The sequence below is a fragment of the Empidonax traillii genome, unplaced genomic scaffold (genome assembly GCF_003031625.1).
Source record: "Empidonax traillii isolate 1590-97213 ecotype Southwest subspecies unplaced genomic scaffold, ASM303162v1 scaffold2791:size17990, whole genome shotgun sequence".
Lineage (NCBI taxonomy): Eukaryota > Metazoa > Chordata > Aves > Passeriformes > Tyrannidae > Empidonax > Empidonax traillii.
The window spans coordinates 2,381-17,990 of record NW_020957984.1 but is presented as its reverse complement, the minus strand read 5'-3'; the positions used below and the strand labels follow the sequence as shown (position 1 = coordinate 17,990).

The window sequence follows — 15,610 nt, the reverse complement described above, 5'->3', positions numbered from 1 at the left end:
CCGTCCCCATCAGAGCCTCTCTCCCCGCTCTCTCCCCTCACCCTGTTCCCATCAGAGCCTCTCTCCCGCTCTCTCCCCGCTCTCTCCCCTCACCCCGTCCCTGTCAGAGCCTCTCTCCCCGCTCTCTCCCCTCACCCCGTCCCTGTCAGAGCCTCTCTCCCCTCTCTCTCCCCTCACGCCGTTCCCGTCCCTCCCCGCCCGCCCCGTGTGGCCGCAGCCCGGGCCGCCCCTCCCCGGAAGCGCCGCGCGGCCCCAGTGACCGCAGGTAAACAGCCAAGATGGCGGCGGCGGAGGCCGCGGGCCCAGCGGGGCCCGGTGGCGGAGGTGGTGGCGGCGGCGGGACGGGCCTCACGGACCTGCCGGGCGAGCTGCTGGAGCTCATCCTCTGCTGCGACGTGCTGGGCGCCGCCGACATCGGCCGCGTGTCCTGCACCTGCCGCCGGCTGCGCGAGGCGTGCCAGCCCCGCGGGAAGGTGTGGCGGGAGCGCTTCCGCCTCAGGTGCGCTCGGCGGGCACGGCCCGGCCCGCCCGGGGCAGGGCAGGGCACAGGGGGGGACCCGCCGGGGGCTCCGGGGAGATGCAGGGGGTGCCCGCGGCCTCCTGGGCCTGGGAGTGATCGGGGCGGGGGGGTTGGAAGTGCAGCCCCGGCTCCCCATCCCCGTGTCGCTGCCCGGCTCCGGCGGGTGCGCCGGGAGCACCGCGTGGGCTGGACGAGCCCTGCGGCGCTCGGGGTAAAGTCGTGGAGTGGTTTTGGGGGGGAAGGGGCCGTAAAGATCATCCGGTTCCGTCCTCCCCCCCCCCCCCCTGCCGTGGGTAGGGACACTTTCCGCTAGGCCAGGCTGCTCCAGGTTTATCCCACCTGGAACGCTTCCAGGGATGGGGCAGTCACAGCTGTCCTTCTGCACTGCCACAGCTGTCCTTCTGCACTTCCACGAGGGATTTACAAGGCTGCCTCCCCTCCTGAATCCCGCGGGGTGACGCCGGGCTGTGCCTGCTGCTTGCAGGAGGTCAGTCCTGGCGGCTCTTTGCTTGGAGAGCAGTCCTGCAGCCCCTTCCACAGCCAGGATCAGCTGCGCTCCCCGGATCCAGCCGGGATCTGCTGGTGACACAGACACAGATCCACGTGCTCTGGAGTCGTGGCTTGGCCTCCCTGACCCCCACAGCACCTTCCAAAACGTCTTCCATCACCTGTCCTGTCACAGGACTAACCCTTTGCAGCAGAGGGGTGTTTATTTGTGGTGCTTTGAGGAGAACTGTTTCCACAGCTACCAAAATACTTGGTGTGGAATTTTGTTGCTGCTTAGTGTCTCTGCCCCAGGGGCACTCACAGAGTGCCTGGTGGGGGCAAAGCTGTGTTATAATCCTTGAAACTGTTCACATTTTGCCCAGGAACGAAGCAGGGGGGGTGACATTGCTGATGCTGTGCTGCTTTCAGCGGTCCTGGAGGCACCACCACTCATCTCTGGGGCCTCCAGCCTCTCTAGGACAGAACTTTCTTATCTGTTACCTGCTTTTATTGTCTGTTCTGGCACAGGAGAAGTAGCCAAATTGCTTTCTCTAATTGCCACTTGGCTCCTAAAATGTAGCATAGCCCAAATGAGAGGATTATTCTCTTTTCACGGATGAAAAAGGCCTATTGAACAATTACAGCTTCCCCAAATCACCAGACCGTGGCTTGGGATTGACTTTCACCGATTCAGTGGCTGTGTTTTCTGGAAGTTCAGCACTGGTTGGGATCCAGCAGCTGGAATGGGCTGTGGTGGGTGATTAGCACTCTCTGCTCTCCTCCTCTCTCCTTGGTAATGGAACTTTTGGCAGGAGGTTGCAGGTTGACCTTGTTGTCCTGGCCGGATTCCACTGTGAGCAATTGCACTCTGTCTTCCTAAAATTCCCAATATCGTTTCAACCCAAGAAATTACCCTTTCTCATCCCAAAATAAAGGATTGCGATGGTTATTGTGGGGTGGCTGCGTTTCAGCAGTAAATGAAAGGCCAGGGATTCGGGTTGTTATGGAATTTGAGGTTATTTGACTTTATTTTGTGAAGGCAACTGCAGGGCAGTTTAATCATTAACTGGCAGTGAAGTATCTTCCATGTGTGGTCAAACCCAACTGTGCATTTTGGTCGCAATTTTAATACAGGAGTGGTGATTTAAATGTTTGGCCTTTTGTCTATATTTATACATATATATTCAGATAAACCTGGAAAGAACCTAAGGTAATGTAGTGATAGTGATTTAAACATCTCCATTTATAAAAATAAATAAAGAAATAAAGATAGACAGAACCTGAAAAAAATTCAAGGCAATGGTTGAAGGAAAATGTTTTATTTAGACGAATATTAATTAACAGAATTTCGAAGCATGAAGCAAAAGTCCCAGTGAATTGCAAGAGACCTTCCTCTCAGCTTTCTTGCCAAAATATTTTCATCTATGCTGATTCTTCCTCATGTTTCTTACACAAGTGGCCTCAGGATCTTCACAGCAGCCTTGGGAATTGCTGTGCTGGCACATATTTTATTGCACACCCACTTTGTTAGAAAAGGTGCTGCTGACAGCCCCCAAAACATGACCTGAAGTTATATTTTGAGTTGAACCTTGAAATTCTTAATGAGGTGTCTTAGTTTTTAGACTTTTAGGCTCAGTAAAGCAGTTTGGGGAGGTTTTTTTACAAGAACACTAAGGGTGTCTTTTTTTAATAATTATTTATCGTGCCAAAAATGAACTGGGGAAGCATTCTGCTGTCGGGATTTGACTTCTGGGCTCTGTTTGCCTCCAGTAGATGTTGCCACCAGCAAGGGCAGTGGAGGGAGCTCTGTTTTGCGCAGCCTTTTAATTAGACCCCGAGGTGGTAGCAGCAACACAGGACAACGTTTGGTGCCAAGTTGGCTGACATGGGATACTCCTTTGTATATTAAACTCTTTTAATTATCAAACTAAAGCATTTAGGATATTTGGATGCTGCAGTCCTGGTGTGGGAGCCTTTGAAGGTTTCCTGTTGGCAGGCTTTAGGAAATCTTACTTTGAAACAATCCTGAAGCTGAAATCGGGGGGTTCGTGCTTTGATGTTTGGGTCAGTTTTACACAACTACCTTCAAAGCTGGGCAGCCTCTCAGCTCCTCAGTGGTTCCAGTAACACTTCTGGGGGCTCTCAGGGCTGTGAAATCCTAATGCTGCTGTTCATTTGTGTCTCCTGGGGCAGGTGGCCATCCCTGCTGAAGTATTACAGCCACACAGACGGGGTGAGCTGGCTGGAGGAGTACAAGGCCCGGCACAACGCAGGGCTGGAGGCCCAGAGGATCGTAGCTTCCTTCTCCAAAAGGTTCTTCTCAGAACATGTAAGTCCTCTGTATGTCTGTGCAACAGCCTGGCCACTTGTTTAGTGGAATCATTATTAGAATCCTTCACAGAATGATTAAGATTGGAAAAGCCCTCTCAGATCATCAAGTCCAACTGCTAATCCAGCACTGCCAGGTCCACCACTAAACCAGGCCCCCAAGGGCCACATCTGCACATTTTTTGAACACTCCCAAGGACAGTGATTCCACCACATCCCTAAGCAACTCTTTCAGCGAGGCAATTTTCTCCAGTATCCAGTCTAAACCTCCCCTGCTGCAGCTTGAGGCTGTTTGCTCTGAACTGGCTGAGCTTTTGTGTCAGGAGGTCGTATTCTTAAAAAGTTCTTGAGCCATTCAAAAGGTATTTATTTCTCAGGTGATTTTACCTTTTAAATATTATTGTTATCAGGGCAAGGTTCTTCCCCCAGAGGGTGGTTGGCACTGAACAGGCTCCCCAGGGCAGTGGGCACAGCCCCAAGGCTGCCAGAGCTGCAGGAGGGTTTGGACAACGCTCTGAGGGACAGGGTGGGATTGTTGGGGTGTCTGTGCAGGGCCAGGAGTTGGACTGGATGCTCCCTGTGGATCCCTTCCCACTCAGTATTATGCAAAGATTGAACTTCCTTGATTTGAATCCAGACTTCTTGTTAGTTGATCTTCTCTCTCTCTTCACGTCATCTCAACCGTGCAGTCAGAAATTCCATATTCCCTCACTTGGTGTAAAAACGCTAAACCCCAGCCACCAGGGGAGAGAGGTCAGAATCCAAAGGTCCAACACGCATTCTCTGATTGCATTTTCCAGCTTTATAAACCTCTCTGCTCGTGGCTGTGTGTTCAGCCCCAGCTCTGGGAGCTTCTGAAGGCCGGGGTGGTTTTGTTGACACGCAGCACCAGCCCCTGAATTTCTCGCTGCAGACCTTGAGCAAGGCTGTGCCCTGAGAGCTGTCACAAGGCATTTGAAAGCAGGAGCGAGCCACAATAGGGTCACTGAACTGGAGAGGGTGTTACTGAGCTTCTTCACCCAGCCATGACACCAAGATGCTTTTGTGTTCAGTGGGAAAAAAAGGTGAAAATGTGGTGTCCTGGGGAGACTGACTTGCACGTGGAGCAGCAGATCTTTCACTGTCTGTTTGCTTAGTGGGTGGCTCTGGATTTTGGTGAGTTGTCCAGTGGGGTCAGCCTGAAATTCTGTGAGATAAGCATAAGTACTGCCTGGAAATGTGGCTGAATTTAAAAGTTCCCACAAGAGCCACTAAACAGCCACCCCTCTGTCCCTCCTGTGCAAAAATACTGTGGCCCAGTAGAGAATTCCCCTAAGATACAGGAGACCTGTGTGGAAATCCTCTCCCATGACTTTAAGCAGGGGCTGGCAGGTAGTTTCTCTCCTGGAGAAGGTGGCTGTGGGGTCAGTGGGGTATTTGGTGTGTCTTGGCTGTTCTGTTCCACTGCAGCTGCAGCAGACACACATCTGTCCGTGGAGAATTGTCAGAGCATTGACTGGGAGAAGCAGCTCCTGGATTGCTGTTCTTTTAATCACGTATGCTAAGACTTCTGAGAGACCATTAAGCAATACCCAAGGGCCTGATAATGAGAACCATCTCCTGTGGGGCAAGAAACTGCAGCTTGAATCCCTGCTTAAAGCTGAGAGGGAGAGACTTTCAGCCCCTGTCTTGTGCTGAGAAGCGAATGTTTTTTTATAGTTCCACCAAAACTTTAAAAATAATTCTGGATTCTGGAGGAAAATAGCTCTTCTTAATATAGAATATATGCCTAAGTGGTTGATTCAAAAAATAAAGGCTCCTGCCTCTTCATTCCTCATCCCCCAGGATTAATCTTAGGCACTGGGGAGTGTATGTGGAGGTTCAACCAACCACAGGCAAAAGCTGATTCCACCTTGAAATTACTGCATAAGATGAGATGTGCTTGTGCTGGTCCTTAGCCCACCCTGGGAGCCCCAAATGCTCTAGATTTTGGCTCAAACTGCTGTAGGATGTTACCAGGGCTCCCAGTGGATCCTTTGTAACAAATCCATGGAGGACAGACTGTGAGCATGTGGTGAGCTGGACATTTTGAAGGTCTTGCCCGGATTTAAAAAAAAAAAAACGGGACCAAATTGGGTTTGAGGCTTTTTATGGAGTTCTGTTGTGCTGGGAGGGAGCTGCTGGGCCCTGCATAACCCACTGTGTGGTCTGACAGGTCCCCTGCGATGGATTCAGTGACATTGAGACCCTGGGGTGCCCCAGTCACTTCTTTGAGGACGAGCTGATGTGTATCCTGAACATGGAAGGAAGGTAAGAGAGAGAGAGGGGTGAGAAATGATGGGGATTTCTCCCCCCTTTCACCAGCTAAAGGAGAGCAGTGCTGTGGTGAAAGCCTGACTTCAGCTCCTGTCCTTGTGTCCCTCGTTAAACAACACCCCCAGGCTCACCAAGGCTGGCACATATTCCTGTCTTTCCTGTCTTTAATTGCAGAACAAGTGTAATATTTCCAGAAGAAACCATGTGAACTGTCCCACTAAAAGGAGTCCCCTGGCTTGGTGTTTCTTATTTCCTTGCCAGTTCATGGCTCTTGGGACATGTTCCATGTACCCTGTTCCAGCAGTTTTTGCATCCTCGTGTTCCTGTTTTTATTTGAGCCTGCAACAGTTTGCTGAACTGATCTGCAGGATCACTCCCACCAGAGGGAAGCAGGAACACTTGAGGATTGCCACCTCGAACCCACGTAGCATGAAATTACAGCTCTTTGTTTGCTTTTCCTCTTGTTGCTTTTTTTTAGCTGTGCTAGGTTGGTACAGTTTTTGCCCCCAAATCTGAGTTTAATTCAGGGTTTAAATCTCAGTTTAACTCAGCAAATTTTACAGTTCTGTAAATTATTCAGACAAGAGAAACGCCAAGCAGGTAAATAAAACTTCTGGTTTGCATCTGCCTGGGCTTTCTCATCAGCATGACGAACTCTGGGCAGGAGGAACAAGTCCCTGCTTTACTTGGAGGTTTTTCTGCTGGTAGCATCATCTAACCAGGCTGGTTTTTGGTGTGATCAAAAGCAGTGATAGATTGCTCTTAATGGGCTCTAATAGCCCTGATTAGAGGGACTGTCAGTGGACCTGGAAAAAAGCCTTACTGGAATGGCAATCATCTCATTTTTGCCTTTTCACAGCCATTTTATTACCTTTGCCGGGGACTGAGCATCCCTCACTTAACAACCGGTTAAAAAGCTTCTGAGCCCTTTTCACTGGCCAAATGCCTCCCCATAAAGCAGAATTGCTGCTAATTACCCCCTGATTAAGCTGTACTCATTGCCATTCAGCAGCATTAGGCTAAATCATTGCCCTGGAAGACATGCCAATAAAGCAGTTGTCCCTATTGAGGCTCCCGGTTTATTGGAAGAGGATAAAATGTTATGGGTTTGGATTTTCCTGCTGTCCAGGAGGATGGAGAAGCCTGACTTGACCTGCAGGAAGTGTAAGCAGGGAAAGAGGTTTGGTTTTTTTTCCTGAAGAGGGAAACTGGGCTTGTTTTAAACCCATGGCGAGGGCAGAGCCTGGGAAGGAGGAGAATTTTCCCTTTTGGGTGTTTCTGAGGGCTTGTTTAGCTGCCCGTGGTGTGAACACCTCTGGGTTTGTCCTGTTGCAGGTGACTCCTCAAACCTTACCTGGGCAGTAACAGCACCCCAGGGCTGCTTCTCTACCTCCACTTGTTCATTCAGAAAGTGATGTTATAAGCTTTGGAACTGTGTCATCTACAGACCCAACTGGTGATCCGTTCCTGCCTTTTCAGAGCTACAGAGTTGGTTTTCCCCCGGGGGAGTTGTGGGGTTTTTGTGAATACTGTTGGGCTCATGTTCGTATCCCTCATCAATTCATTTTTAATGCTGAGAGGGTGCTTTCAGATTGACTCTGGAGGGATCCACTCAGACAGAGGGGAATGTTTTATGAATAAAATATAGGATTTTTTATCAGATATTCCTGAGCTACTTTAATTAGGATCTGTGTTGTTTCCCATGATATTGCACCTACTTGAAGTTATATACCAGTGATGGGATGAAAATCAGAGCTGGTAGGAACAATGTTTTGAAAGTGTCTTGCGTTCTGGGGGTTTTGATGATAAATTTCCTCTTAACATTTCCCTTTCTGGCTGACTTTTGTTGTGACAGCGTTGTCAAACTCGTTAAAAAAAGGGCAATAATCCAAATATAAACTCGTGTTCACCAGGGAAGTTCAATCAAACCTTCACCCTTAAAATACTTGTTTAGGGCAATGCTGCTTCTTGTATTTAAATGTGCAGGAAAGGCCTCACCTGGAAGTATTATGCAAAGAAAATCCTCTATTTCCTGCGGCAGCAGAACATATTAAAAAACCTGAAGGAGTATCTGCAGCGCCCCACTGATCGACAGTCCTTCCTGGAGGGTAAGTCTTTGGCAGAAACCCCGTGTTGGGAACCTCCTGACAGCTTTCCCATCGCTGCTGTTTTGCTTGGAAGGAGCTTTCCTTGCTTAATATTTCAGCTGGACAAGACCTCGGAATCAGGGAAGGAACAAGACAGTTATTTATGTGATTGAATCGTGTGGGTCACAAGTAGGTGCACGAATACTCTGCCATGAGGGGCACCAGAAGGTCTCTTGTGAAGTTCCACCTGGCCAGAACAGGGAACACTTTAAGGGGACTAAAAGTGGGGCCCCTGCTGAATCCCTGGAATCCCCTGCTGTGGATGTGCTCACAAAACGACGTAGGAAGCTGGGAGAGGTCTGATCCCTGCAGAATTCCTGCAGGTGTCTGCAGCTGATTCCAAAGATTGGACAGTGTGAGGCTTTGGAAAGAGCAGTGATGACGAGGAGAAGATCCTGTGACAGGGATAGTTTTTTTTCCTGCAGAGGTTTGACAGAAGAGGTTTGGGCAGAGGGAAGATGAAAGTTTGTTCTGTTCCAGTGGGGGTTTTGATAAGAAGATGGAGGGCAGGTGTGGAAGGGAAAGATGAATGTAGCAGAAGAGAGCGAGAATGATAGCTGTGGAGGATGCAGCAGGAAGAAATAAGAGCTGAAGCACAAGTGAAGTTGGGGTTGTTTCAGGCTGTGAATAAAAAGCACTGTGAGCTGGGAAGGTGCCAGGGCATGCGGTGTGACCGCAGAGCTGGCTGGTTAAGCCTGGCGTAGCAGCGTACCTGCTCAGTGTACAAATCCACTGCTATCCCCTTCGGGATGCTGGAGAGAGGAGCACTGAATTTAATTGGTTATTTATCATGTCAGCTTATTCCTTGCATTTTCTGTGATAAATCCAACGTGAGGCTGCACGTTACAAACCGACAGCTCTGCTGCTCTGCTGCAATCCCTCGCTGCATGCCAGGAATGCAGAGCAGACAAAACTAAGCAAAGGAAAAAAAACTGAAGCCCTGTTTCTTATGTAGTTTGTTTCTTCCAGGTGCTGTTTTGATTGATCAATACTGTAACCCCCTGTCAGACATCTGCTTAAAAAGTGTCCAGGCGCAGGTGGACGACATCACGGACAAAGTGCGCAAAGTCCTGCGGACCAAAAACCCGAGGCACCCCAGCTTGGCTTCCAAGGCAGGTACTGTATGGAAAATAAAGCTTTCCTGCAGGTCAGGGTCCAGGCAGCCAAGGGGAAACAGCTGTTGAGTCATGGCAGCTTGAGGAGCTGCTGTTCTTTATCCCCTGGCAAACCCATCCTGACGTTTGCTTAAACCATCAGTCGAGAAAGAGCTGTTTGTTCAGCCCCGGAGACCTCACAGCTCGGGGTTCATCCATCTGATGCTGCCTGAGCAAACAGAGCTGGGAGGGGAATTCTTTCTTATTCCCTTTTATCCCTGAGGCCTTAATACTCCTGCTGTGGGCAGGGAAACAACCTCTCCCCTGCGAGTCCCAGAAAATCAGCACCAATAAAAAAGGTGCGTGTTTTAACATGGCCAAAGGTCAGTGTTTCCTCTGACAGTGTTGGAAAATTACCTCAAGCTGGAATAGCTGTTATTAAGGTGCATCAGTCTGATGCGTAAAACCACTTGATTGAATGAGTGGCTCAGTTAGCAATTGCTTGGGTTTATTCTGGTCTTGGAGTGTGGCAGTGGTAGGAGCCACTGGCACTTCTCAGCTCACTTTGATTTCTTTTTAGGCAAGGGTGTCACTGTAAATCATTTATAGGATGCAGTTAGTAACAGACCCTCTAACAGTACTTCCCTCTGCAGTAATGACATGTTCTAAATACTCATAACATAGCAATTCTTGATTATGTGGGGCCTTTAGGCAGCAAACAGCCTGCTTGGGGAAAAAAATGCTTTTTATAAACACTCTGTGACGTTTGCTGGCTTTCAAGGCCAGAGTAGAGTCCACGTGAAGCTTTCTGGTGTGAGGATCACTGCACCAAGGTGAGGTGCTCTTGTTTCCTCAGTCTTTGTTTCGCTCCATGTGCTTTCAGGGGAGGTCTCTGTTCCAGAAGTGGAACTCCAGCGGCAGGTGCTCGATGCCATGAACTGTGTCCTGTATGAGCAGTTAAAATACAAAGGAAACGAGCTGGATTACTACAACTCCCTGAATTCATACATCCACCAGGTACACTTCTGGCAAAAAAATAGGAGGCATCCTGTTTGTGGTGTTTGTTTGTCCAAATATAGCCAGGCAAATAATCCTCTGTGAAGAACAACTTGCTGTAAAATACAGTATAATATTTTAAGGCGTATCCTCTCGAGTTGTGGCGTTTTCATTTGTGAAATCAAACCTCAGGGGGGTTGTATCTTTTCTCAGCACCCCACGTGTCTTTGTCACCTTTGTATCCCCCCAGGTTTTGATCCGCAGGACAGGAATTCCCATCAGTCTGTCTGTGCTTTATTTAACAATTGCCAGGCAACTGGGAGTCAAACTGGAACCAGTCAACTTCCCCAGCCATTTTCTCCTGAGATGGTGTCAGGGAAAAGAAGGGTGAGTGACAAGCTGAATTTTGAAGCCAGAAAGCATTTACAGCTCCAGACCTGCATGAGAACATGTAATTATTTTCCACCTGGAATTATAACTTATACAGAGGAAAAGATCAGACCTCTAAGTTTCCCAGAACTCAGCTCTGCTGCTGAGTGGGAACAGATTTCCTGAAATAACAGTAACCACGAGGTGATGTTTCTTTTAAGAAATGAGGAAAGGGAGAGAAGGTCCCAGGTAATCTCTGTTTAGGGGGGAGCTGAGGAATAAATGACACCTGTTTTACAGAAGTGCTGAGGGAGGAAGAGAAATGGCTAATCCTGCTCTACCACCAGACCCTTCCTCACACCGTGGTTTCCTTGTGGTTTCTTAGGAGCACGGATATTTTTGACTACACCTACATCGACGCCTTTGGGAAGGGGAAGCAGCTGACGGTGAAGGAGTGCGAGTACCTGATCGGGCACCACGTGACAGAGGAGTTCTATGGCGTGGTGACCTCCAAAGAGGTCCTGCAGCGGATGGTGGGCAACCTCCTGAACCTTGGCAAGCGGTGAGTGGAGGATCTGCTGACCTCTGAAGGCCCCCGGGGTATCCTGTCATCATCATACCCAAAATTGCTCCTTCCCGTTTTGGAGTGAGTGCTTCAAAGAGGTGTCAGTCACCCCAGGAGATCCTCAAAATTCTGTCTGTCACAGTGCATTGTCCGGTTGCTTTTAATCACCTTACCTGAACAGAAATAAGAATATTTAGTAAAATTAATTCCCCTCAAGAAAAGTAGATTTTTTTTGTTTGTTTGTTTTTTACTTTGTGAAAAGTTTATAGGGACTGTCCACCCTCCACCCTTCCCTTAAGAGCAGGGACCTTTGTTGTGATCTGATAAGCACAACCCCACATGCTCAAAGGAGCAGTTTCAGAGATGCTGTCGGCGTGTAGAACATCTGAGTTTTATTTTCAGATGCTCCTGATAATCCCCTTCCCAAGTAGCCACAGAAGTCACAGGAGTGAAAAGGATTGCTTCAGGTGTTAGGGGAACAAAAGGAGATTTCAGAAGGGAGTGCAGGATTGTTTGAGAGCAGTGGAGTGGGAGGGCAGAGCCCAGCCACCAGCTGTGCAGGGATTCTCCTCCTGAGCTGTTGGATGTGCCCAGTCCGTGCTGGAGTCACTGAGGGAGCATGCCTGTACCTGTAGCATCATTTCTGGGGACTCCCCCTGTCCACTGGACTGCTGGGGGTAAGGTTTGCAGAGCATTACAACTGGGTTTCTTTTCTGCTGGCAGAGAAAGCACTGACCAGTCTTACCAGCTTTTGAGAGACTCCTTGGATCTGTACCTGGCCATGTATCCGGACAATGTGCAGCACCTAATGCTCCAGGCTAGGTTATACTTCCACCTGGGAATCTGGCCAGAAAAGGTACCTCTCCACTTGGTTGGGTGGTGTTTTTTTTGGGTAGGCTAAGCACTGGTAACACTGGGCTATTGATTTTTTTGGACTGCCTCAGCTTGTGTTACAGTCTGCCACGAGTTGTTTCTGTAATAAATGCAATTGAATGAGTGATCACGTTGCAGAGAATCAATTCCTACCATGCAGAGCAGGGAGGAGAAGAGGATTCTTGCCTGCTTGTCCTAGGGGAGACTCAAGAGCAGCCTCGAGCCATAATTTATGATTTACTGCCCAAGCCTCACAGCTTATCTTTCAAACAGCGCTTTTAGCCATTAAGTTGCAAGATCATCCTGTTTGGTTTATGCCCAGATTGTGATAAAAGTCTTGCTGGACTCCTGTAAAAGGAGCAGTTACCTTATCAGAAAGCTTGAGGAAGTTATCTCTTATAAATATGGCCAGAGCTGTTCTCTGGAAACTTGGCCACACAACCTATGGCTCTTGTGAAAAAGCAGCTTGATATTCCTGCCCTTGGAATTCTTTTGGGCTGTTCCCTTTAGTGTAGCAACTCGAGTCCTGCGATCTTGTGAGTGTGGGAGAGAAGGTGCAGGGATTTATGAGTTGTCTAAATCATCCAGTTCTTTCACTGGATCAGGGGGAGGCACAGGGAAGAAGCCTCTAACTCAAAAAAAAAAAAGTATAAATTCTTTAGTGCAGCAAAGAGCTCAAAATTTCCTGTGCTGCTTCAGTGAAGCTCAACTTTTGGGCAGTGCCTGTGCCAGTCCCAAATGTGAGGGATGGGGAGGGGGGCAGGAGTATTGGCTGGACATCTGAGCAGGAAACAAAGCTTTTCCCACCAAATTATCCCAGACAGGACTGCTGGAAAAGCTGCCTGCCTGCCTTTGGAAGAACAGACCGTGCTGAGCTCGGAGTTTCTTTCTTACAGCAGCAAGTTTTAGGGTGACCACGGGAAAAACAGCACAAGGAAACTGTGTATGGGAGGGACTGACTGATACCAAGTGGCAACTGTACATAAATAGGGGAGAGCTCAGTGAAACACTGGAAGATCTTCCTCCCCCTTCCTGGCCAGATGCAACAGAAATGGGCAAATTTGGACTTCCCAGGATTGCATCCAGTCCTTCCAGGCAGTTGTAGCTGAGCAGGGAGACAAGACAAATTTTATAGGGGTCTACCAGATTTATGGGAAGTGGTAGAAAATCTTAAAAGTCCTACAGAATGGTGTCCTAAACATTTGCAAATGGCAGTAAATGAAATTCCCGAGAACCTCTGGCAGCTGTGGTTACTGTGCCAGGCCTTCCCCTTCCTGGAGGATTTTTCAGGATTTTCACCTCTTTCTTAGTTCTTCAGGGAATTAAAGTGGCCATGAAGCCTGAGCTGTGTTTCTTCCCATACCAAATTACTCACCTGTTCTTTTTTTTGATTGATTTTCCCTCACTTCTTGGCTGATGGAACCTGAGATTTCTGTTCTTTTGCTGCTGCTGCTCTAAACTTAAGAGGGGCCAAACCTTCCAGCACATGATCAAGGAGACAAACCTTTTTGCCAGGTGCTAAAGTGTGTCAGATTTTGGGGCTGTGGCATCACTTGAGGTATTTGATGTTGGTCCAGCTCTATGTCTCTTTTCCCAACATGTTTAGGCAACAGGTTGGGCAATTTTTTTCGTCATTTTTACCAAAAAAAGTAAAATTTGCGTTGCCTACCCCTGACAGACTTGGCAGCAGATGCTCTGATGTTGTGCCAGAGGGTGTTGGAAGGCTGGAATCCTGGATCTGCAGGGCTTGCTGCTTTAAGAGCACGTTTAAAAACGGTGTTCCTTCCTCATCCTGAGACAGGCAGGTTTTCTGTCTTGCTCACAATTCTGTGGGAAAGCAGCACAGAGGTTATTTGCATTTCCTTCAGTGCTGCCCTGTTTTTCCCTGCCAGGCTCCCACAGACACACTGAGGAAATCAGTTCTAAGTTAAAATATTAGTTTTTTAAGTACAGCAGCAGTCACGTGGAGTCTCTTCACAGCAGCAGTTTGAGGGGCTAACAGCAGTTACACGTTTCAGGAACCCTGAGAAATGCATCCCATTTCAGGAACCGTGAGAAATGCACCTCAGCCCTGTGTCACAAACTGCCAGGGCATGGCCTGGTGGGACTTAGTGCTCACCAGTGCCCTTCCTTGGAAGTCAGGAGCTGTACAGACAGGAAAGCAGAGCACTGTGTGCAGTTTGTGCAGATTAGACGTCAGGAGTGTGTAACAAGCAGAGAGCTCAGTGTGGGAAATCTCTAGGCCTGGGCTCTTACACCAGCTGAGTACAGGAACAGCTCTGTATTTCCACAAGCGTCGTGCTGCTGCAGAGGCTGGTTCTGAGTCTCTCTCTGTTTGGGTTGCTGAAGGTCCTGGACATCCTGCAGCACATCCAGGCCCTGGACCCGTCTCAGCATGGGGCTGTGGGGTACCTGGTGCAGCACACCCTGGAGCACATCGAGCGGCGCAAGGAGGAGGTGGGGCCCGAGGTGAAGCACCGCTCGGACGAGAAGCACAAGGAGGTCTGCTTCTCCATCGGGCTCATCATGAAGCACAAGAGGTGAGCTCTGCACAGCCCTCCCCCCAGAGCAGGGGGGTCCGTGGTGGCAGCGGTTGGAGCTGCCGGGGAGGTGCATCTGTGCCATGGAGCGTGTAGGGAAACGGGAGCAGCTCTGTCTGTGCTGGCAGAGAGCGAGTGATTGCACTGCTGAGGGACTGCAGAGGGGTTTGTGAGGGGACTGCTCTGAGTCCTGGAGTATCACACAGGTCAAATTTACAGCGCTCTCCGAGAAACATCATCATCGGTTAATGAGGAACAGAATTAACTTCGAAGGAGATTCTTACATTCCCAAGAGCTTATGGATCTTCCCCTGTGCTGTTGCTCCCTCCTCTCCCTGCACTGCACAGGGGCTTTGTGTTCCTGTCTGTGCTGCTCTGTCACAGTGACATGCCAGCATGGCCACTCCTCTGACTCAACAAGACATATTTTAAGGGCATCAGCAGTGACAGTTATAATACCTCTCGATTAATCCCATGAATATTCTGTAAATGATGATGCCTTTGTTTCTGGGAGCTCAGGGATGGGATTACCACGTCTGTGTGATGGCACAGAATTGCACGGTGGAGGAGGGTGGTTCATTCCCTCCCTATTGCTTGTTTCTTGTTCTGCTTTCTGGCTTCCAGTCTCCTCCCTACCCTCTTTTCTTGCTCGCATTTGGTTTTCCTTTGTCCTCAGCTGTTTATTCCTGTCTGTTTATCCAGTCACTCCCAGCCATTTCCCTCCACCTCAAAACACACACACACTCCATCTCCCTGCATTGTTTTTTTTCATTTCCCTCTCCTCCCCTGTGCCAGCTCACAGGAGGTCCCTGTCCTGTCTGTGCTGTGTTAGTGTGGAGGGAGAAGAGCTGGCTGTGGGGTTTTCACGGTGTTTGGGTGTGCCATTCCCCCTGTTAGGTACGGCTATAACTGCGTGATCTACGGCTGGGATCCCGCCTGCATGATGGGACACGAGTGGATCCGGAACATGAACGTGCACAGCCTCCCCCACGGCCCCCACCAGCCCTTCTACAACGTCCTGGTGGAGGATGGCTCCTGCAGATACGCTGCCCAAGGTGAGCAGGAGCCTCCCTGTGCCCTGTCTGCGAGTGCACTGGGAGAAGGGGATGCTTAAGTGAGTAACTCCTTCATGTGGAACATAAACTGTCAGCAGGGAAGGAAAACAATCCTGAATCTCGTTTGCCCTCCGTGAAATCAGCACTGCAAGGAACGGGCATCGAGGCCCGCTCTGGTGTAATTTCCTCTTGCCCAGGAAGTGTCTTTAAGCGACCTTAAAAACACTTGTTCGTGACAAATGTGGCTGTTTTTGTGGTTGCTGCTTTGAAAGAAGCAATTGGGCTTTTGCTGAGGGCTGAAGGTCTGCCAGCAGCTCTTCCTTGTGGGAATAATAGCTGTGCC

The 15,610-nt window shown here is 49.3% G+C and overlaps 1 protein-coding gene across 1 annotated transcript; it reads left to right on the top strand.

Annotated features, from left to right (window-relative positions):
- The first annotated feature begins 278 nt into the window (after positions 1-278).
- On the top strand, positions 279-15,326 carry FBXO21 (F-box protein 21). Its single transcript, XM_027910151.1, has 11 exons — positions 279-499; positions 3,200-3,335; positions 5,529-5,623; positions 7,616-7,737; positions 8,746-8,892; positions 9,754-9,887; positions 10,117-10,253; positions 10,621-10,797; positions 11,524-11,656; positions 14,023-14,213; positions 15,110-15,326. Exons 1-11 carry the CDS (start codon positions 279-281, stop codon positions 15,324-15,326), a joined length of 1,710 nt encoding a protein of 569 aa, XP_027765952.1.
- The last annotated feature ends 284 nt before the right edge of the window (positions 15,327-15,610 follow it).

What these genes read in the sequence shown, in the direction of transcription:
- FBXO21 (XM_027910151.1), top strand. Translation starts at nt 279, where the DNA reads ATGGCGGCGGCGGAGGCCGCGGGCCCAGCGGGGCCCGGTGGCGGAGGT. An exon ending in CGGGAGCGCTTCCGCCTCAG is followed by an intron (nt 500 to 3,199) that starts GTGCGCTCGGCG and finishes CTCCTGGGGCAG; the next exon opens with GTGGCCATCCCTGCTGAAGT. An exon ending in TGAATTCATACATCCACCAG is followed by an intron (nt 9,888 to 10,116) that starts GTACACTTCTGG and finishes GTATCCCCCCAG; the next exon opens with GTTTTGATCCGCAGGACAGG.